Source organism: Bos javanicus, chromosome 15, assembly GCF_032452875.1.
Source record: "Bos javanicus breed banteng chromosome 15, ARS-OSU_banteng_1.0, whole genome shotgun sequence".
Lineage (NCBI taxonomy): Eukaryota > Metazoa > Chordata > Mammalia > Artiodactyla > Bovidae > Bos > Bos javanicus.
Genome location: NC_083882.1, coordinates 65,197,036 through 65,221,149, shown reverse-complemented (window position 1 = coordinate 65,221,149; position 24,114 = coordinate 65,197,036). Strand labels below are relative to the sequence as shown.

The 24,114-nt window shown below is 41.3% G+C and overlaps 1 protein-coding gene across 1 annotated transcript in view; it reads right to left on the bottom strand.

The window, feature by feature from the left end:
• Positions 1 to 2,604: 2,604 nt before the first annotated feature.
• The window catches only part of CAT (catalase), a 39,060-nt gene continuing 17,550 nt past the window's right edge, over positions 2,605 to 24,114 (bottom strand). Inside the window, exons 3-13 of the mRNA XM_061381104.1 lie at positions 23,648 to 23,758; positions 22,473 to 22,603; positions 21,819 to 21,923; positions 21,105 to 21,230; positions 16,741 to 16,932; positions 16,128 to 16,280; positions 12,496 to 12,634; positions 9,809 to 9,939; positions 5,731 to 5,838; positions 3,909 to 3,992; positions 2,605 to 3,317 (exon numbers count right to left, since the gene is read on the bottom strand). Of these exons, the coding sequence (XP_061237088.1) occupies positions 3,252 to 3,317; positions 3,909 to 3,992; positions 5,731 to 5,838; positions 9,809 to 9,939; positions 12,496 to 12,634; positions 16,128 to 16,280; positions 16,741 to 16,932; positions 21,105 to 21,230; positions 21,819 to 21,923; positions 22,473 to 22,603; positions 23,648 to 23,758 (1,346 nt within the window). The 3' untranslated portion in view covers positions 2,605 to 3,251. The remainder of the gene's footprint in view (positions 3,318 to 3,908; positions 3,993 to 5,730; positions 5,839 to 9,808; positions 9,940 to 12,495; positions 12,635 to 16,127; positions 16,281 to 16,740; positions 16,933 to 21,104; positions 21,231 to 21,818; positions 21,924 to 22,472; positions 22,604 to 23,647; positions 23,759 to 24,114) is intronic.

Below are 24,114 nucleotides of genomic sequence, written 5' to 3'. Positions count from 1 at the left end.
TCCACTTTTTGCCACGTCACAGTCCGATCCAGGAATGGTCTGTTGTTGCGAAGAATAACAGAAGATGACACTTCAAAATGACGATTTTTTTTTTCAGTCACTTCATGAGGCGCCCTCTTATTAATTAGGCTTTTTTACCTTTCTAATTTGCTTCAATGCTGAACAACCACAGCATGGCTGACGTTGAGTTCTTCAGCAACTTCTCGGGTAGTTGTAAGAGGATCAGCTTCGATGATCCTTCCAATTGGTCGCTGTCAACTTCTGATGGCTGGCCGCTACGATCATCTTCAAAGCTCTCATCTCCTTTGCAAAACTTTGCAAAACCACTACTGCACTGTACTTCGCTAGCAGTTCCTGGGTCAAGCGCATTACTCATCTTACAAGCTGTCTCTGCTGCTTTACAACCCATTTTGAATTCAAATAAGAAAATAGCTCAAATTTGCTTTTTGCCTAACATTATTTCCATAGTCTAATGTAAATATAAGGAAAAGGAGAACATCAAGGCTGTATATTGTCACCCTGCTTATTTAACTTATATGCAGAGCACATCATGAGAAACGCTGGGCTGGAAGAAGCACAAGCTGGAATCAAGATTGCCGGGAGAAATATCAATAACCTCAGATATGCAGATAACCGGAGAAGGCAACGGCACCCCACTCTAGTACTCCTGCCTGGAAAATCCCATGGACAGAGGAGCCTGGTAGGCTGCAGTCCATGGGGTCGCTGAGGGTCGGACACGACTGAGGGACTTCACTTTCACTTTTCACTTTCATGCATTAGAGAAGGAAATGGCAACCCACTCCAGTGTTCTTGCCTGGAGAATCCCAGGGATGGGGGAGCCTGGTGGGCTGCCATCTATGGGGTCACACAGAGTCGGACACTGAAGTGACTTAGCAGCAGCATGCAGATGACACCAACCTTATAGCAGAAAGTGACGAGGAACTAAAAAGCCTCTTGATGAAAGTAAAAGTGGAGAGTGAAAAAGCTGGCTTAAAGCTCAACATTCAGAAGACGAAGATCATGGCATCTGGTCCCATCACTTCATGGGAAATAGATGGGGAAACAGTGGAAACAGTGTCAGACTTTATTTTTGGGGGGCTCCAAAATCACTGCAGATAGTTACTGCAGCCATGAAATTAAAAGATGCTTACTCCTTGGAAGAAAAGTTATGAATAACCTAGATAGCATATTGAAAAGCAGAGACATTACTTTGCCAACAAAGGTCTGTCTAGTCAAGGCTATGGTTTTTCCTGTGGTCATGTATGGATGTGAGAGTTGGACTGTGAAGAAAGCTGAGCACCGAAGAATTGATGCTTTTGAACTGTGGTCTTGGAGAAGACTCTTGAGAGTCCCTTGGACTGCAAGGAGATCCAACCAGTCCATTCTAAAAGAGATCGGGCTTGGGTGTTCTTTGGAAGGAATGATGGTAAAGCTGAAACTCCAGTACTTTGGCCACCTCATGCGAAGAGTTGACTCATTGGAAAAGACTCTGATGCTGGGAGGGATTGGGGTCAGGAGGAGAAGGGGATGCCAGAGGATGAGATGGCTAGATGGCATCACTGACTCGATGGACATGAGTCTGAGTGAACTCCAGGAGTTTGTGATGGACAGGGAGGCCTGGCGTGCTGTGATTCATGGGGTTGCAAAGAGTCAGACACGAATGAGAGACTGAACTGAAGTGAATGTAAATATAAAATAAACAGCAAGTAATAAATCATTATCAAAAAACATAAATGAGAAATGCACATTAAAAAGTTGTATAACATAATCACATTTAGAATGTATCCCAAAATCAAACAGCAAATTTCAACAATGCAAAAACCAGTTACATTTGCACTAATGTAATATTATTATTTTGACCTCACCACACAGTGTATGGAATCTTAGTTTCCCAACCAAGGATCAAACCTGGGCCCGTGACTAGAGCACCAAGTGCTAACCACTGGACTGCCCAATTAAATTTATTGTGATAACCATTTCAGGATTTATGTGAGTTGAATCATTATACTGTACATGTAAAATTTATACAGTGCTGTGTGCCAATTACATATTGATAAAACTGGAAAGAAAAAAAGGGAAAAATAAAATTCAAAGAAGTTAAAACTCATAATCAGATAAAAAGAAGCAAGCTAATGAACAAGAGATCTAAGTAACTTTCAAAACTGGGAAATTTGCTGTTTTCCCAATAGAATAAAGTTCTGGTCCCCTGTATCTCAGAAGCTGTGTATAAAGGCTATTGGTTTAAACAAATAATATACTATCCTTGTGAAACCAGTATTTTCAATTTTAAGGGTAAGTATCTGATAACAGGGGGCTTTCCTAGTGGCTCAGCAGTAAAGAATCTGCCTACCAATGCAGGAGACACAGATTCAATTCCTGGGTCAGAAAGATCCCCTGGAGAAGGAAATGGCAACCCATTCCAGTATTCTTGCCTGGGAAATCCCATGGACAGAGGAACCTGACTGGCTACAGTCCATGGGGTCGCAAAAGAGTTGGACATGGCTAAGCAATTAAACAACAACAATCTAATAACATGATATTCAGATTAAGAATCTTGAGACATTTCAAGTTACATATGGAGACTAAAGAAATCAAACACCAGTCTTCTATTTTTATTTACAGATTATTTTATTGGAAAAAGGAAAGCAATTACAAATCAGTCTACTGCAAAATCAGTGCTGTATTAGGATAAATGTAATTGCAAGTTTTAAAAAACCTGATGAATTCAAAGCAGGAATAAACATCAAGCCATGATGGTGCTGAAGTTATTTTCAAAAGACAGCAATGTGTTCTTCCTCATGGGAACTGAGAAAAATTTAAATTTCTCAGTAAATTATCTTTATCTTTTCTTCTTATATAATTACAGTGATATTTTTTAAAAATAGGCCATGAGATGATATGTAAACATAAATGTCACTAAGACTTTTTCTGGTCAAATAAAATCATATTTCTGCTAGAAACTTTCATTCTAGTCATTTTAAGTGAATAATCAGCTGTCAAAAGCAAATACATGTTTCTTTTAAATGATTGTTAAGCCTTAACCTTCATTCACCCACAGGAAAGTAGGATTAAAAGCCATTATTACATCATTTGCTATAGAAATCTGGATTATCATTTTACAGACACAAACTTGCATTTGCATGTCTAGTGCAGGAGAATCTTCCATCCAGCGATCCGTGGGTACAGGTGTGAACACCATGCTCTGCTTCACAGGCGGACGGCAACGTGGTGCAGGGCCAGGCCCCCGACCCTCAGAGATTAGCTTTCTCCCTTGCAGACAAGTGAGACCCATGCTGCACATAGGTGTGAACTGCGTTCTGTTTCAAAAGGGCAAGAGCAGCAGGTTAATTAACTCACTTGGGCAGAGACTCAGTACGTATTTCTGCTTTCATCTATGCTCAAATGAAAATAACAATGCAGAATCTGTCCACCTTAGATTGTCTTATAACCATATGTGCTAAGTCGCTTCAGTTGTGTCCAGCTCTTTGCGACCCTATGGACTATAGCCCCTGTGGAGGAGGAAATGACAACCCACTCCAGTACCCTTGCCTGGAGAATCCCATGGACAGAGGAGCCTGGTGGGGTTGCAAAGAGTTGGACGTCTCACTCACTCTCTCTCTCACACACACACACACACGCACACACACACACCCCAGAGTCTTACATGGCCCAGGGCATCACACACCCACACACACACATACCCCCACACATCCCAGAGTCTTATATGGCCCAGGGCTTAAATGAAGAGGGTGCGCTTTCCAGGTGAGATCTTTAAATCTCAACTGAGATTGTGAACAGCTGCTTAAGAAACTGAATAGCTGTCCCTGAGGAGAATCACTGAAGAGAAAACCCACTGTGCCTATCCATGACACACACCCTCTGCCACAGCTGGGCTGCTCTGGGCTCACCTTAGGTTTCTCCTCATTGTATTTGTCCAAAAGAGCCTGGATGCGGGAGCCATATTCAGGATGGACATCGCTGAAGTTCTTAACCTGAAACCAAATGAAGACCATGAGAGCATCACCCTAGGCCCCTACCATGCCAGTCCCTAGTGTCTGCTCCACGGGATTTCCTCCAGAGGGGAGGAGGGACACGTCCACAGGAGGCAGAGACACAGCATTTAACAACAGGGAGCAGGACTCAGGTCCTGGGTGTATACTGGCTGAGCAACCCTGGATAAGTCATTCGCCTGAGCTTCAATACCCACTCCTCATGGAATAGGTGCGACAATCAAATCTCCCTCATAGAGTTCAATATCCACTCCCATAAAAACAAATGAGTCGATTAAATCAACCTTGCAGAGTATTGTGAGAAAAATGCATTAGGAGGTGAGCTCCACTTACAGCTGGTAAAGAGCTGACCTCGGAGGAATGCAAGCTACAGTGATTTGTATTAAGAAACGTGCCCCAGCACTGCCTGAATTTACAGTTAGCGTATACCCCATGGGTAAAATAGATAGCTGGTGGGAAGCTGCTGTCCAGCAGGGGGAGCTTAGCTCAGTGGTGACCTAGACGGGTAGGATGGGGGCGGGGGTTGGGTTGAAGGGCCCAAGAAGGAGGGGATATATGTATACACATACTTGATTCACTTTGTTGTACAGCAGAAAGTAACGCAACGTTGTAGAGCAATTACACACCAATTAAAAAATAAAGTGAGGTGTACAAACACTGGCCTGTGTTGGGCAACTCTGCACACTTCTAGAAGGAATTCCTGACCAGGGGCCGATCCCCAGCAGACAGCAAGAGGTAGGACATCAAGAACCCACAGAGGCCAGGCAGCTTTAGTGTACGTAAGAGGAGAAGGCCAAGAGTTTGGGCCCAATTCTCTGCTTACAAACAGTCTCACTCATTTTTCTAAGAAAGATGAGAAAAAACCCACCCCACCTCTCTCACAGAGCAACAGTCAGGCTCTCTGCCTGAGTAAACAGCAAGAAGTACTAGTGTCCAGGGAATCAAAGGGTTATCTTTCATATACACACTCATCAAACACAGTTTATAGAGCACTGCCTGCAGAGAAAGCACGCAGCCTGCAAGGTACTTATCTCCAGACCTTAGAACATACTCCAGACAGCTGCCCTTATGAACAGAGAAGCAGCAGCCAAGAGATAAGAGAGGGGCAGCGGTTCCTAAATTTATGAGAGGCTGACCCTGGGGCAGCCAGGAAACCAACAGTGAGCAAACAGCACAACGAGCGACCATCAGAAATGCCCTGGGACACCTTTGCTCAAAAGGTCAGCCTGAGCTTTGGAAGCAGCTCAGTTTTTACCCCAGAAAACAGCATGTTTCTATTTGCTTCTGAAGGCAGACTGGGTATCATAATGTCGAGTAGTCAGGCAGACTTCAAACCACAAAGACGTAATCTGTATTTCTTATCATCTAAAGTCTAAGCAAAATTGTGGCAGGACCCACATTTTCATACTGGATATTACTCTCTTAACATGGAACTTGGCTACAGTCAGATTGAATAGCATTAGGAGACGATTTGCCTTAAACTAAATTATTACACACTGGACAAAGAGTAAAGGACTGATGGATATAGTGTATCTACTGGAGGTAAGCCATAGAAAGAAAAGAATCAGAGGTTGATTGGGGATTCATACTCATTTTTTTTTAAGTTTGCTTAACTCAAGTAAAATAGAAATGACACTTCTTTTGAAGGTCTTTCTCCCACAGCTGCACTCTCCCATCCTGCCAGCAGGTGTCACTGTTCGGCTTACAAAGTATCACTCACCGCTTTCTTCTGGATAAAAAGCTGTGCGTCTTTCAGATGGCCCGCAATGTTCTCACACAGGCGTTTCCTCTGCTCCTCATTCAGCACTTTCAAATAGAAAGTCCGCACCTGCTCATTGAAAACAGAAGGCAGGGAATCAGATAACTATTTTATCACGAACAAAACTGACCCAAACCCCACTTTTGAAATGAAGACGCAAGATTTCTCATTGCTGTAAGAATGAAAAAAGGCTTTGCAATTTAAGAATAATTTATAGATGAAACTGTCACGTGTTGAGTTCCTCACTTTTTGTTTTAAGTCAAACAGGAAGATAACGGGGACTTCGCTGGCCATCCAGTGGTTAAGATGCCACGCTTCCAATGTGGGAAGCATGGGTTCAATCCCTGGTCGGGGAACTGAGACCCCACATACCGTTGGGGGCATAAGCAAAAAAAAAAAAAAAGGAAGATAATAGCTCATAACTTCTTTTTAACAATGTCTTTTGTGGTCACTGCTTACAAATCTCTTATAAATAAAAGGCAGTGTAGCCTACAATTAAAAATGCCACCACACCTTACTACTGACAAGTGCAGAATGTGCCATCATCAAATGCAAGCTTAGCACAAGACAACCTTTGCTCAGTTCACCCAGAACCAGAGAGCACACACCCTAGCTCATTAATTAGGCTCTTAGCTACTCGGAAGCCAAGATTTCTTAGAGAAGACAGATGTTAATAGTGGTATTTTGCCTACAGCACTGAGTTTACTTCTAAAATGAATATCAAAAGGTTAAAATTAAAAAGTAAGAGCAAAGTAATACACATATGAGTCCTAACAGCCTCTGCTTATTTCTGAAATCAGCCATTTCTCAGGTATCGCTCTGACTCTATGCAACATTTCATTCATTCATTCGTTGAGCAAATATTTATTACTCACATACCTATAATGCACCAGACCCTATTCTATGTACTGTTCTGATGCTGCTGCTGCTGCTGCTGCTAAGTCGCTTCAGTCATGTCCGACTCCGACTCTGTGCGACCCCATAGACGGCAGCCCACCAGGCACCCCCCGTCCCTGGGATTCTCCAGGCAAGAACACTGGAGTGGGTTGCCATTTCCTTCTCCAATGTATGAAAGTGAAAAGTGAAAGTGAAGTTGCTCAGTCGTAAAACATCAAATTACCCAAGGTAGCAAATTTATAAAATATCAAAACTTTACAGTTTTTATAAGTTATCAAATATCAGAATACTACTTTTAAAATTTGAGCAAACTTTAAATCTGATATTAAAGTTTAAAAATCTTTATACTTTGAGGTATTAACATAATCCAATCAAAGTACTGCATGTGGGAAGATCTAAATAGACATTTCTTTAAAGAAGATATACAGATGGCCAAAAGACATGAAAAAAATGCTGAACATTGCTAATTATTAGAGAAATACAAATCAAAACTACAATGAGGTATCACCCCACTCCAGTCTGAATGGCCATATCATAAACTCTAGTGGCTCAGACAGTAAAGAATCTGCCTGCAACACGGGAGACCCGGGTTCGATCCCTGGGCCGAGAAGATCCCCTGGAGTAGCAAATGGCAACCCACTCCAGTATTCCTGCCCGGAGAATCCCATGGACAAAGGAGCCTGGTGGTCTGTAGCCTGTGGGGTTGCAGAGTCGGACATGACTGAGCGACTAAGCGCAGCACAGCACATGCCTGGCTAACAACCACCAATCACACACAGCTCGGCTGCTCACTACAGGAGGGCACGGACTCCACAAATGGGACAGCGGTTCCATTTTATCACCAGATGAGGATGCTGAGCTAATCTACCCACTCCAACACGTTAACCACAGACCTTTAAGAGCAGGACCAAATTCCTATTCACGAAAAAGTGACATTTTTAATAGTCTATACAAAGTGAGAGAAGAACTCTTTTTTTCTTTTTAAGTGTAATACGTCTGCAGTAAGGGTACCAAATGTTAAGTGTGAAGTTCACGGTGATTTTTCAGGGGACACTCGTGTCACAACCACCCAGATCAAGAGAGAAACATCACTCACATCTCAGAAATGCCCCTACCATACCCCTCCTCCCAGTCCCCTTTCTCCAACTGACCCCCCAATTGTTTTTACTTCTATTATTATAAATGTCTTTCTTTACTTCTCTTGGAAATGTACACAAATGGAATCATGTGGTCTATATTCTCCTTCTATTGTTCAATTTCATATTTGTAAGATTCATCTGTGTTACTGCTTGTTGGGATACTTCATTAGTTTTCAATGCTGTACACTGTGGGAATATTGGAGAAGGCGATGGGAACCCACTCCAATACTCTTGCCTGGAAAATCCCCATGGGAGCCTGGTAGGCTGCAGTCCATGGGGTTGGACACAACTGAGCGACTTCACTTTCACTGTTCACTTTCACGCCTTGGAGAAGGAAATGTCAACCCACTCCAGTGTTCTTGCCTGGAGAATCCCAGGGACGGGGGAGCCTGGTGGGCTGCCATCTATGGGGTTGCACAGAGTCGGACACGACTGAAGCGACTTAGCAGCAGCAGCAGTGGGAATATACTACGGTTTATTTATCCAAGCTTTCGTTGATGAACACTTGGATGATATGAAGAAACTGTTGTACCTGTCTTCTGCTGCTCACATGTACACGTTTCTATGTGGAATCTATGCTTAAGAGTGCACTTACTAGTCAAAAGGCACGTACATGTTTAGCTTCGGTGGATACTGACAACCAGGTCTCCAAAACACCTGAACCAACTTACACTTATGTGAGAGCTGTTTCTCATTTTACAAACACTTGCTACACAGTCTTTTTAAGTCTCGTCATTCCTGTGCATTTGTAGAAGTGCCTCTTTTCAATTTTATTTTGTATATTCCTGATGGCTAGTGAAATACATGACCTTTCGTATGTTTTCCAGTCATTTGGATACTTCTTTTACAAAGTGCCTATTCGAGTCTTTTGCCCATTTTTTTCATATTCATTTGTCTGACTTTTTCTTACTGCTGTGTGGGAGTTCTTTATACGTACTGTATGTGTGTTGTTTGTTATTTAGAGGAAAGCAAACCGTGGCTTGCATTCTCAGGCTCTGAATGGTTTCTCATCATGAAGGGGAGTTCTTTTTCTCTCTCTCTTCATGACTGAGTCTTGATAACATCTACTGCTCTACCAGTTCAGTAATCCTCTCTTATGTTTAATCACCTGTTTAAACTCATTTACTAAATGCTTAAGTTGTTCATTTTCCAGCTCAGTATGTCCATTCAATTTTTTAAATTTTATTGGCCACACTGCACAGCTTGAGGGATCTTAGTTCCCCAACCAGGGACACCCCCCTGCAGTAGAAACGCAGTCTTAACTACTGGACTGCTAGGCATGTTCTCTCAATTCTTTTTTTATAGATTAAAGTTCTTAATAATGCTCCATGCTGTCATCTCTTTTCTATTTTCCTAAAAATATTATTTGCAGTTATTTTAAAACCTGTATCTGACAATTTCACTATCTGGATCTCCAGTAGGTTTGCTTCTATTGCCAATTTTGTTTTGTTTTTTCCTCCCTCTTGATTTTTCAGATATAAGGGCTTAAGTGTTGGGTATGCCTGATAATTTAGTACTTACTAAATGCTGGATATTTGCATATGAAAAATAAAGAGATAATCTGAGACTCTATTTTCAACTCCATCTAATATGGGAACTGAGTTATGAATAAAGATGTTGTCCCTGAATTCAATTTGAGACATATTAGACACTTTAAATGGAGAAGGCAATGGCACCCCACTCCATGGAAAATCCCATGGATGGAGGAGCCTGGTAGGCTGCAGTCCATGGGGTCGCTAAGAGTCAGACACGACTGAGTGACTTCACTTTGAGTTTTCACTTTCATGCATTGGAGGAGGAAATGGCAACCCACTCCAGTGTTCTTGCCTGGAGAATCCCATGGACAGAGGAGCCTGGTGGGCTGCCGTCTATGGGGTCGCACAGAGTCGGACATGACTGAAGCGACTTAGCAGCAGCAGCAGCAGACACTTTAAAAGGGGAATATATGCAGACATTGAGAAGAATGACCAAGCAACTCTCACAGAAGACAAAGGAGCCATTACCTGAGTGACATTGTCATCGTTGGCACTGTTGAAGCGCTGTACATCCCCAGAGAAGTGGGTCCTGTGTTCCAGGGCAGAAGGCTGATGCTCGGGAGCACTAAAGCTATTGGGGTAGTAATTTGGAGCCCCACCTTTAAAGGAAAACCACATACATTCACTTGGGGAGATGAAAAATGAAGTAAGTCTACAAATAGTCAACGAAATAAAAAATAAATTCAAGGGACAATGATATATGTGTGCACACACGCGCATGTGTGCAGATGCCATGCACATATTATTTTTAACTCCCCATATTTAGCTATAAACAGCACCCAGATTCTTAAAGAATACCGTCATCTGCTCACATGTCTGTCTCCCTCTGCGTCTTACAGGAGAGATCTCAAGTTCCCTTTGAACACTCAGATGGTCCCATCTCTACAATCTTCTCATGTTTACCAGGACAAATATACTTATATAAGTTTGGTTTGGCCCCCATAGAAGATGACACCCAAAGACACATTTCAAATTGGAGGGTTTCAGTTGGGCCTGGGTGCAGTTCAAACATGCAATCATGGGATTCCTGGGAGCTCAAAGTTCTAGCTCTGCTCTTTCAGTCACCAGACACGTGGACTGAGCCCTGAGACACTCACTGACTGCTGCAGGGTGGTGTAGCGGTCAGTGCTGGATCCTGAATCCGGCATTTCTGACTTTTCCATTCCAGCACATACTAGATTCCCATCACGGGACTCTACTTCACTATTTCTTAAAGGTGTTTAAGACGCTTGGGGTTTCTTTCCTTTATTGACTACGACTTTATTTAATTCTATTGGGCTGGCCAAAAAAACCCAAACGAACGTTTTGGCCAACCAACCCAACAGCTTCACTTTTGCTTCTCTCTACAGATACATTTTTTTAATATTTTTTTAACTTTGATATTTCTAATATGTCACCACTGATTTCTCTGGACTTAGGAAAAATAATGACAAATGCAATCAAAACATGTATTAAGACTTCTGGAATAAATTTTGAGGCTTTTTTTTTTCCCTTTTGGCATGTTCATTTTCCCAACTATGCTCTGCCTCAGCTGATGTATACAGAAGCTTGTGTTATCTGAGTACATGCTGCCTAAACAGAAAGGATGGCTTGAAAAATCATAGCAAGTGGTTTGAACAAACCAGTCTGGATTTAGAATTTTACCCAGGTCCCTGCTGGAATAGACAATCCTGGGTGGATACATCACACTGTACCTCACACTGACAAAGGAACCAAAAGCTTGTAGGAAGACAGGGGCCCCATACTCCTATGGAGTCCAGTTACCAGCCCAAGAAATTCATTCCAGGTCAGCCACGTCCATGTGAAAAGCAAAGTTCTCCATAACAAGCCATCACAGTGATTTTCTGTACTAAGAATTAGTTCTTTGAAATGTACCAGTTGGAGTAACTTTAAAATTTTATTTCCAAATAAGCTCTGACCTTTACTCAAAGTTGGAGTTGTCCTCAAGTCACTGACTACTGGGAAAGATTAAGCTTTTTCACCGAACTGCAAGGGAACAGGTCAAACTTTCTACTTTTAAAATTAGGCAAGAGGGGTGTCAAAGTAGTTTTTTCACACATACGCCACCATAATAGTAAACAAGAATGGTAAACACAAAGCAATTACTTATTAATGACATCCCAAAATATATAATGAACCACTTTAATACAGCCGGGCTTCCCTGACAGCTCAGTTAGTAAAGAATCTGCCTGCAATGCAAGAGACTCCAGTTCGAGTCCTGGGTCGGGAAGATCCACTGGAAAAGGGATAGGCAACCCATTCCAGTATTCTCGGGCTTCCCTTGTGATTTAGCTGGTAAAGAATCCACCTGCAATGCGGGAGACCTGGGTTCGATCCCTGGGTTGGGAAGATTCCCCTGGAGAAGAGAAAAGCTACCCATTCCAGTATTCTGGCCTGGAGAATTCCATGGACTGCACAGTCCACGGGGATGCAAAGAGTAGGACACAACTGCACAACTTTCACTTAATACAGCCAGTCTCAACAACAAAAGAATCAAGGACTATTAATGAAAAACAGTAACTTTAGTATAAAAACACAGAAGACAGATAGAGGAGTACCGATTACTTTGGGCAATTATACACCAACACGTCAAGCCTCAGAGAGCAGAAATACTGCAACCACCCAATACACGCAGTTAGTGAGCACATTAACTTGTTGAATACTTGGAAGAGGCTTAATGATAATAATCGTAACAAGATGCAAGGCACAAAATTATATATATATAAGCTAATCTTAAATGTGTAACAAATATTCACAGGAGAGACTGGCAAGAAATACAGCAAAATCAATGTCAGTAATAAAATTAATTAAAAAAAAAAAAAAACCTGCTCCCTAAGTCGGATGATATCCTGCAGCAGCCAGGGTGAAAGATCTTTCTCCCTGCCTTTCACTGTGAGATGGACAGAAAGTAAAATCTGAGGTGGGAACTCTCAATAAAACATATAAAATAGATAAAGGTAAGAAGAGTCCTCAGGCAGCTGAAACCTTCATTGCTGGGCAAGAAATACGTGGTGGGCACAAGCAGCCATATGGGGCTTCCACAGAGCAGGAGGTCCCTGGGGCAGCCTGAAAACCCGTGGGCTGATGGGGCGCCCCAACCCCTGCCCAGCAGTGCCCCCCGGCACCCTCAGAGCGAGCCACCTTCTGAGGCTTACCCTGATTGTCCATCATGCACATGGGGCCGTCACGCTGGTAGTTGGCCACTCGAGCACGGTAGGGACAGTTCACAGGTATCTGGAGATAGTTGGGTCCCAGGCGGTGGCGGTGAGTGTCAGGATAGGCGAAAAGGCGGCCCTGCAGTTATCAGGGAACAGACATTGACAATGTGCAGTAAGAGACAAGAGAGAAACAGCCCGTGAACTTCACTGGCAAGCGTTGAACACAGAGCACCACAGAGCCCTGACTGTCCGCCCAGTAAAGACCAAAGTTTCTTCTCTCTCACCAAATGAGCGCTCCCTAACTGAATGGGCCTTAATCTTCCACATCATGCAGCCAAAGAGCCACAAATCTTCACATCTCTTCTAGATCTTAACTCCTTTTTTTCTCAAATAACAAGTTAGTGCCCAGGCTTGAATTCCTTCTTATTCCTGGGACTTCCCTGGCAACCCAGGGGTTAAGACTCCAATGCAAGGGGGACACGTGTGACCCCTCATTGGGGAACTAGGATCCCACATAGTAAGTGGTGTAGCCAAAATATAAAAAAAAAAAAATAAGAAATAAAAATGATTTCTGTTTCCAAGGACACATTACATTGCAAAACAAACTTGCTAGAACCCGACTAACTGGAGTCATGAACTAATTCCATTCCTCCCCACTCTCTCACTCCAGGGGAGGGGTCAACCATTTGCTCTTAACAAAAAGAAGCAGATTTCTACAAAACCAACTATATGGGAAATTATTTAAAAAAAAAAACAAAAAAAAACACCTTTTGTGTTGCAGCCTGGTTTATGTCAGATACACTTTGAGCTCTGAGACTTTCTAGATATTAACAAAGTACTACACAAAGAAAGCCATGGTATAGGACGATGGCCCTACGATGACACAAGGCCCTGAATCAAGATTAAACTAAATCACATATTTACCAAGGCAGGAGATTGTGCAATTTCTTTCAATTAGTGTTGAAACAAAAACCTTGATGATTAACTCCATATAAATCTTAGTATCCAATTATTTAAATATTCTCATTATTCAAAGCTCTACTCACAAGCAGTTTTAATTGACTTTATTTTTGGCCTTGAATCTGAAAGAATATTCATGCGTGCGTGCGTGCTAAGTCACTTTAGTCATGTGTGACTCTTTGCAACCCCATGGACTGTAGCCTGCCAGGCTCCTCTGTCCATGGAATTCTCTAGGCAAGAAAACGAGTGGGTACCCATTCCCTTCTCCACGGGATCTTCCCAACCCAGGCCTCGAACCTAGGTCCTCCCGCATTACAGGCAGATTCTTTATCATCTGAGCCACCAGGGAAGCCTGAAAGAATATTCTTATATCACTAATTCTATGGGCCAGCCAAAACACAAATCAAGTTGAATAGGGCAACTGATGTGATTATTTTGTTCAAATCACTCAGGCCAACATGCTTAGTCCAGTCTTGCTCTTCTGTCCATAATCTGCTCTTGGCTGAGTGACTCTACCTCCCATAATCATGAGTCTAAAGTAATATTCAGGGACTTCCCCAGCAGTCTAGTGGGTAAGACTTCATCTTCCAATGCAGAGGATGCAGGTTTGAACCCTGGGCAGGGAGCTAATAAGATCTGATATGCCTCTTGACCAAAAAAAACAAAACATAATGCAGAAGCAACACTGTAACAAATTCAATAAAGACTTTAAAAATGGTCCACATCAAAAAAATCTTTAAAAATATTAAAAATAAAGTAATATTCAGATGACCGGCCATGCAACCATGAACAAAAGCACCTAGAGTTTGGAGCTGGTCGCCTCCTTCTGCCCAAAATGGACTAAGCTGAGCTCTAACCATACCAATAGGACGGAAGGTACAGCTGGCCACCAGCAGCCCCTGGATGGAGCCTCATCATATTGTTCTGGTTTGGGGTCCCCACCCCACCTGCAGGTAGAGACCTTCCAAGTTAAGGCCCAGAAATGCAGACAGCAAGGTCGCACCCTGACCCCACCTGAATGAAGGCCGTACCCAGGGCCCTGTGCCCAAGCTCCTTACCCAGGGCCCTGTGCCCGACCTCCCTGCTGGGCCGGGGCACAGCTCTCCCACTCCAGCAGTCGACTTCTCCACTCCTGATCAACTGTGAATCTCGGGAGGGAAGAAGGGCTGCCCCTGCATCACCAGGCACTCAGGGGACAGTCTCTGGGACTCACGATACACTACTGAGTGCTTTTCACCATGGTCCAGTTTACACTTTGTATCCCCAAGTTTTAAAATTTAATAACGTGTTGCCTTTCCACATTATTGTTGAAAACACTGTCCATTAGCGTACAACTACTACCACCTGGTCACGCGTTAGTTCCCATCAGAGTATTTCCAAGCCCTCCTCACTGGCTCTCCTTTTCCAAGCCATCCTTCCAACAACGTCACCCTAAATATTCCTGCCAAAAGACTCTTCCTAAGACCCCATGCAGATTCTACTACTTACCTACTCAAAAAACCCTGGACAATTCCTCAATGCTCATCAAAAGGCTAACCAAGTACAATGGTTCTTCCCTGCTGTATGGCCTCCTGCTATAGCAGCCACGGCAGTCTATCAGTAGACAGGTATTCAACCCACAGCAGTCAAATTAAATTAAAAATTAATAGACATTTATTTTCTATAAAAGGTTCAAATGTTCCCAATGTCAGAGCAAAAAAATCGTTATTTTAAAAAAACAAAGGAAACTTAGTTCACCTCCATGGACGGCGATACCTGAACTGGAATTGGACGCTTACATAAGAAATAGCTGTCAGTCACTGTGGTCTGACCTAGGGTAAAAACTTTAACCTTTGTACCATGATCATAGTCTAAGAACACAAAAGATTGATTTACTCAATAATTATTAAGCCAGTTATTTCCCCATTAATTTCTGATCCAGATAAGAATTTTTCACTCTTTGTACTCTTGAAAAAACATACTAGAAAGAGGTGAAAAAATACTGAATGCCTAGGAACATTACCAGAGAAGGCAATGGCAACCCATTCCAGTACTCTCGCCTGGAAAATCCCATGGACAGAGGAGCCTGGTAGGCTGCAGTTCATGGGGTCGCTAAGAGTCGGACACGACTGAAGTGACTTAGCAGCAGCAGCAGCAACATTACCAAAACAAACAGTAAAACCCACTGCCTTTAATCAATGGAAACATAAACTGAGCTTGTAAAAATCACCTCTGGGTCTCTTTTTACACGTGCCATCATTTTCTCTTTACATGAAAGAGAAAATGAATACAGTTATGCTGATCAAATGTTATAATCAATTAATGGTATTCCCCATCCTTGATTAGAGACTGAAAAAGAATATCCCACAAATACCTAAGGTATTTCTCCTATAACTTCTTTTAAATTAAGAGCCTAAATATCAAAGTTACCATATTGAGGGACTCACTATGAAATTTGTTTTATCCTGTAACGCTCATTTAAGGATGTTTCATTCAGTCCCACAGGACTAAAGACCCAAACCAAGGTTTAAGTGATGTCCTAGTTAATTCTTCATATAAAGATCAAGCCAAATTACACTCTGTGTGTGTGTGTGTGTGTGTGTGTGTGTGTGTGCGCACGCACACGTGCAAGGGCACACAAGCATGTACACACACTCCTGCCTCAGAACCTCTCGATCAACTGGGTTTACCTGGAGCATTTTGTCAGGGCTGGGCTCGATGCCGGGCGGCATGTTGCTTGGGTCAAAAGCCAACTGTTCAACCTCAGCAAAGTAATTAACTGGGTTCCGGTTTAAGACCAATTTACCAACTGGAATAAGAGGATAGTCGCCGTGAGGCCAAACCTAAAAATAATGTCATATTCACAATTACCAGACAACCAACAGAAGGAAATTACTCATAAAAATATCAGCTTTCAAATACACTGAAGCCAATGATAGTAAGTGAAAATAACATTTTTGAATCTAATAAAATGGTAAGAACTTAAGGTGAGGGCATGGGTTGAATCTTTTGCAACAGCAAACAGGAGTAAATATTGACATTTTCCCTGGGCAAAAGTACATCATCTCATCAAAATTTGTTCCCTGCTAACAACAATATATCAGGCCACCCAGACGAACTCAGTAAAGTTATCAAACAGGAACTGGAAGGGAGATGCTGGTGAGCCCTCATTCACAGGCTAGGAAACTCTTAGGTGGCTCCAACTGTTTTGTACACGACTTATAAATGCTTGACTACAATTTTTTTTTAATTAGGTGTGAAGACACTTTAAAAAGAAAACAACTTAGTTGTTAACTGACTCACCTTGGTAAGATCAAATGGATTAAATGGAAAAATTTCTGCCTCACTAAATGTCATGACCTGGATGTATAAAGTCCAGGAGGGGTAGTTGCCTGTGGCAATGGCATTGAAAAGATCGCGGAGGCCATAGTCAGGATCTTCGTGGGCAAGTCTTGCTGCATCTTCAACAGAAAGGTTTTTGATGCCCTGATCAGTCTACAGGAGAAAACAAAGAAGCTCAACCTGAAACTTACTGGCAAAGTTATCAAACTTCAATCAGTAATTCATTGAGGGATTGTGAGTGACACTATCCAAAGACTGGATTTTCCTGTAACAGTAACTCCCCTCTTCAAATCTGACACAAGTATGAATTTATCAGTAAGAAATTCTGTTTGCTTATCCTGATTCTTTTCAATCTCCAGGGAATCTGTCTACACATTTTATATTTAAAATTAGTCTTTCTCTTTATGGATTCCACATTATTTGAATTTTTTAAACTGTTGACATAGAGTTCACTTTCAATTTTTCGCTCATCTAGAAAATGCTACATTAGTGTCTTCAGAAAAGCCAAAACAATTTTTGCTCTAAAGTATACATAACATATAATTTATCATTTTAACCGTTTTCAAGTGTTCAAGTCAGTGGATTTTTCTGAGCACATATTATAAAATGGACTTGCTGAGTCATATGGTAATTCTATGGTTAATTTCTTGAGGAATTTCAAAAGTGTTTTCCAGAGTGGCTACTATTTGAATGTTTATACTCATGCTATTTCCAATCAGAAAAAAAAATCAAAATATATTTTTAAAGTAAGCAAATAGTTAATAAAATTAAAGGACTTTCCTCCTTTTTTAGCATGAAATAATTTTTTAAATTCCCTGTCTTATAATATCTCAAATCAACTACTGAGATTGTGCTCAGCTAGTATTCCTCCACCCCAACTCTCTTCCTTTTTTAACTTTTTTTTAAAGAAATCATAGACTCACGGTTTATAGAGCTGAAAAGAAATTCGGTATAGCTACTCAAGCAGTTCACCAACTATGAGCAACCAAAAGTACTGGGTTGGCCATAAAGTTCATTCAAGTTTTTCCATAAGATGAATCCAACTGAACTTTTTGGTCAACCCAATAGTATTAATATTCTGACTTTCAAACAAGCCATTAAAACCCAAAGACGTTAAGTCACTTTCACCAAAGCTCCTATTATCATCCCATCCTGCTCTTCAATAGAGTTCCCACCACTATCTTATTTTGAAAGAGCCCAAATAAGTCAGGCACCACGTAAATATTTCCTTCACAAAAGTCACCTCTAGAAGGCTGGCCGATGTCTAGCACAGAAATCCCAGCTCTCTCTAGCCAGTGGCAAGATTTTTTTCAGCCTGTTAGATCTTCAGAATTAGAATATGGAAGTCACCATCTGCAGATCACCCAGCAAATACACTAAATTGTACAATATTATTGCAATACCTTTCTGATTTTAACTGAAGCCCCTGGGTTTAGAAAGGTATGACCTTAGGTCAGAATAATCCAGACTGATGAGTCTATTAGATCCCACGCTACCTCAGAGCCCTTGGCTGAACAGACCCGTAAGCATCCCAATCTTTCCAGGGCCACTGACAGCTGGCACTATTTCACCATGACTAAACTGGAGTTCAGAGAACCTTTAATAACGTGCCAAGAGACAATTATCTAGAAGAGGGAAGATGGGAGTTCAGATTGTTCTAACTACAAAGCCACGACCACACTAGTTGTCCCAGATACAATCACTTAGTCTTGCTCTAAGTGACACTACACTTCTTCTTTTGGCAATTACAAGCCAGTGGGTCAACTGTTTCCTGTAACTGTTCCTTGCCAAAGGTTATAGATCCAAGTCATAGATATAAACAGGGGTAACAGTTTTCCTGTTTGATACACCCACCTAAGTTGTTCAGATAATGGTTCAAATAGGACAGAAGAAAATAGGTCCTTGGGATACCATTAAGTGGGAGCCTGTATACGTCATGAGTCCACTTCTGTCTCTGCTTATTTTAGCAGCAGTATTTGGAAACAAGTTCTTAAGCAACCAGAGGTTTTTTTAAATAACCCTCTAGAGTTCTCTGGCAATGTTACTTATTCTAACCAATGCCAAAGTCATACTAAAAGAACCCATGAGAACACCTCAATTAAAAGATTCTCAAAATGTTCCCCAAAAGTAACTGATCTGATTGTATGAAAGGAAATGAAAAAAAAAAGAAATTTTAGGCTGGAGGAGCAGCAGCGGCCAGGTGACCCAGCATACCTCCCCAGCTCCCACTGCTGCCATGAGGAAGGTCAGCTCAGAAGCTGGGGGAGGTGGGGAGAATGAGGAGCCCAAAAAGAGAGCTGCAAGGCTGTCAGCTAAACCTGCTCCACAAAAGTGGAAATAAAGCCCCAAGAGGCAGCAGAAAAGGATAAATCTTCAGACAAAAACGTGCCAACAAAAGGCCAACAGGGAGGAGCAAAAGGAAAACAGGACAAAGTCGCTAACCAAGGGACTAAAGATGATCACCTGCAGAAAACAAAGACACTAAGAAACGAGGGAGCCCGGCCTCTGATGAAGCAGGAGAGAGAGAAGCCAAGTCTGAGCAGTATCACACACCCAGTGCTATCAGTGGTCCCTGTCTCCCTTCTTGTACAATCCAGAGGGATGTTTTTTTAATCAACTATTTGGTAAATCCAAGTTTCTTAGTAGCTTTAGAAACAGTTTTAAGAAGGAGGGAATCTTGGGACTTCCCTGGTGGTCCAGTAATTAAAAATTCACCTCGCAATGCAGGGGACGTGGGTTCAACCCTTGATCAGGGAACTAAGATCCCACATGTCGTGGGGCAACTAAGTCCATCTGCCACCACAAAGACCCAGCACAGCCAAAGAAGTAAATAAATATTAAAAAAAAAAAAAAAGGAAAGTATCCCACCTTATCCAATTTTTTAAGTGTAAATGCTTTTTTTTTTTTTTTTTTAAATAAGATCATTTGCTGGTTGGTTATTTTTTGGTACAACCATAAAGTAGTGGGGTACTGAATATGGGAGGCTTTGATTGTCTTGGGTGTCAGCTTAACAACTCCATAAATGAGGATAGCTTTTCTATCCTATAAAACAAAGCATATTACATAGCACTTTGGAATTAGTTGCACACTTAATGTCTTGAACACTTTAAGTCACTTCTCCTATGTTGTTTTTGGTACACCTGTTCCCTAAATAAAGCAAACCACTGCTTGATGTTGGCTCTCCTTGTCAGAACCTTATGCACCCCGTAACATCTTTGGTTGTGGAAGTCCAGTCTTCCTAGTAACTTTGTTAACATGCTATGAATGACTGAAAATTCAAGTATGTAGTATATATGATATTAAATTGTGAATTAGTGGGACTTTTGATATAACAGCATATTAACATTTGAAGATATTGATACTTGATATACCATCAAGGAAAATTTGCCTCCAAATTTTAAGCTAGAAAATCACTGAAATGTTTAGAAAAGAATCACAACTACATGATTTTTTTAGATTTTTGGTACATATGTTACAATTGTGTACAACTTGAAATGTCTGTATACTGATCCTCAAAACAACCAATAAAAATCTCAATTATGAAAGAAAGAAACAATTTTTGTTTCCTGAAATTTATAACTGATTTTTTAATGTGTGGTGATCATAATAAATCCTTAAAAAAATAGATGGATGAATTTAAAAGCGAGGAGAAATATTTTTGGAAAGATAGCATCAGATGTTGAAAATGAGAATGAGATTGCTATTACAAACAAGAATGTCCCAATTCTGTCTTAAAGCCCTCCTGGACCCCAAAAGTATCTGTACTCAGAACAGTGTACTCAGGGCTACGGAAGGCAAAGCAAACGTGTGACTGTTTGCTAACACCTGACTCTAAACTCCAACAAAGAACTCTAGGCTAAACCAGGTAGGAATTTCCTTTTACCAAGCTGGGAGGCCTCTATAATCTCTTTATCTTTGATCTAAAACCTTAGATCTTCCTTCTCCAGGGGAAAAAAATATGTATCAATTTGCACCTGCCAGCACCAGAAATGCCGAGAGCCAGCACAAAATGAGCACTTGCCCGAATATTTATGGCAGAGTTCCCAGGGTCCAGAAAGAAAAAGCTTGACTACTGATAGCAGCTGTGTGCTATCAGCCACATGAAGAGACCAAAGAGAGACTACTTTGTTCTAACTGGGCCTCAGGCAGTGGCCAATAAGATAATCAGGGTCCTAATCAACCAGATAGATACTTGTCATTCTTGGGGGTGGAGGTAAGGGAAAGGTGGAAAAGGCCAGGCCTTGATCCTTGCCCAATCCTCAGGAGAAGTAAGGAGACGTGGGTAGTAGGAGCCTTCCACCCACTCTGCCAAAGGTGACCTATACCTTATAATGGAATTTGCAATAAACTGCCTCTCCATTTGCATTAACCAGCTTGAAAGTATGCGATCCATATCCATTCATGTGCCTGTGTCCATCTGGAATCCCTCGATCACTGAACAGGAAGGAAACCTAAGGAACAGAAAAATCAAGGGTCAAATTCTTCAGTTTAAATCAAAACATATTTTTAAAACAGTCCTAAGTTGCCAGAAAAATCTCTTAATGACATGGAACATACTAGCCAAGTGCTCACAGGAAGGGTTGCCATTTGAAAAAAATATCAAACGGAAGAATTTCAAAGCAGAAAGATTAAACATAAATCACTAATGTCCGGACTCAAAATTCTATAAAGAAAAGCTAAAACAAATCTGAAAACTAGCCTAACTTGTTCGCATTCTAATTTAATAGAAAATTTGATTGGTACTACTTTCCCTTCATTTCCCTAATACAAAGAGCTTGACTTCCTACAAGAAACTTTAATCCTTAATACTGTTCAATATCAATTGATAATGGTTCAGTATCATGTAAAGTCCATGAATGGAGAAAGATGAATAAAATCGTCATTATAAAAGTCTTCAAGGACCAAGAAATCTGAGGAAGGCTCTCCAAAAGAAAGTCAAAAATCAACTCCAATAAAATATCCAAAACTGGAGAAAACTATATGAGGCATAATTAACAGTTCCTTATCAGGTGACATAGTGGAAAAAGAGGCATTCCCACCTGATGCAGAGACTCAGGACGCAGGCTCCAGAAGTCCCAGACCATGTCCGGATCCTTCAGGTGTGTTTGAGGGTTTCTCTTCTGGCTGTGGATAAAGGATGGAAACTAAATGGAAAAAGAGAGGGAAAAAATCCAAAAATTAAGTTTACAGGACTTATGGTGTCTTCAATTCAGTTCAGTTCAGTCGCTCAGTTGTGTCCGATTCTTTGCGACCCCATGAACCATAGCACGCCAGGCCTATGGTGTCTTAATTCATTGCCTATTATTAGGTTTACAGATTATCATTTTGAACAAGACAATTTAAAAATTTTAAGCTGCAAAACCCTAAAATGAAATTTACCCTCTACACGTTTTTGAGCAGACTGCCTCTTTTTATTCATCTTTCAAGTGCTGCAAGGAAAACTGGATCATTCCCATCAAGTCAGTGCACCCCAAAATGCCAAACTAAGACTAATGATAATTGTTGTAATCTGACCTCATAAAAAGATACTAAATACAGAAAAAAATGTAAAAGGCAATCCAGCCAATCCCAATCGATGTTCTCTTCTTTCTGCTCTTCCCAGGGCTTTTCCTCAAATGCCAATCTATACGGAGTATTTGAAATCAATTTAAATCAACAAATATCTGCAGAGTGTGAAATAATTCATCACCTACCAATAGAGCATCCCTGATGAAGAAAATGGGAGTATTATTTCCAACAAGATCCCAATTACCATCTTCTGTGTAAAATTTCACTGCAAAGCCACGAGGGTCACGAACTGTGTCAGCTGAGCCCGATTCTCCAGCTGGAAGATTCAAACGGGGAAAATGAAGCCTCACAACAGTACTCTGCATCCAGGAAGCCTCAAGTCATAAAAACACTGGGGTCTGCCCTTCCCAAGCTCTAGAAGCATATTAGGTATTTAAGTGCCTGGGTTATTATTTCTACTACCCACCAGCTAATTTAGACTGAAAAAGTAAACAAAGAAATTAGCTGAGAGAAATAAGAAAGTATATATAATAACAGCTGAAAATATTACCCATTTAACATAATAAGATAGCTTTGTTCAAACAGGTAATTAAAATTTAAATTAAAATAAGAGATGATAGCTTTGTTCAAACAGGTAATTAAAAATTGAAGTAAAATAAGGGAAGAGAATAATTATGAAGATTAAGGCAATGAACAAAGAGAATAAGCAAGTTGTCAAAATTATGAGGTTAATATTAAGAAAATGAGTCAAGACAGAAATTTTTATCCTTAATTTCATTTCCTTTTGCATTTCACACAATTATAAAAATGCACAAACACAGACTCATGCAGAGGCAGAATTAATCAGGCATTGTGGTATGCTGAGATGCAATTTGATAGCTCTATCTCTGACTAGCTCTGTAACATGAGAAAAATCACTCTCTCAGAAACAGAAATAACCCCACCATGCAAAGCATTAATACATCTACAGATTATAAGCAGGATCAGTACAACACTAACCATGGGTGACACAGAGTTAACCCTCAATAAAGGGCAGTTGTTCTCATGGCTGTGGAGTAACACTACCACTTCATGTTCCATCTGAGACCGCTCATAGGAAAAACTCTTTCCAAATGTCACAGGGTTGCAGGCGTGAGCTCTGCACAAGCATGATTTCCTAAGACCTCTCAACAAACAGAATTATAAGTAACTTTCTACATGTCTTAAAATAATTTTTCTACTGTAAAATGTTGCTATACTTTGGAGAAGTGCTTGTTTCCTATTGTCTGGTAAGTTTTTTCTGCAAACTAAGCTATAAATGCCTCAGATAAAACACCGAGTTGAGTCAAGCAACACCAGTAATACAAACAGAGCAACTTACCAACAGTGGAGAAGCGAACTGCAATGGGCGTCCTCTTTCCAATATGCTCAAACACCTTCGCCTTGGAGTATCTGGTAATGTCATGTGTGACCTCAAAGTAGCCAAAAGCCCCTGAGGAGGAAGACACAGAAATTGGCATCACAAGACTATCACTCAGGTCACCAGGCCCGCAACAGGTATCTGGGTGACAAGAGAAACCGGTGACTTAGCACTGGCCTTCTGGGAGCTTCCAATGATGGGAGAAGGGGAGATAACCAAACATAAAATGATGAGAGCAAAATGCAAAGCCCTACGTCACTCAGGGCTAAGCTGAGAGCTACAGAGCCGGAGCCAAAGAGAAGTGGAGCCAGAAGGAACTAGTCAGGGTTGCTGGAAGAACACAGGGTCTGAGAGGCCCTTCAGGTACAAGTAGGATCTAGGAGAGAAAGAACAGGGGAGAGAGGAGGAGAAAACACACGGAAAGGCTG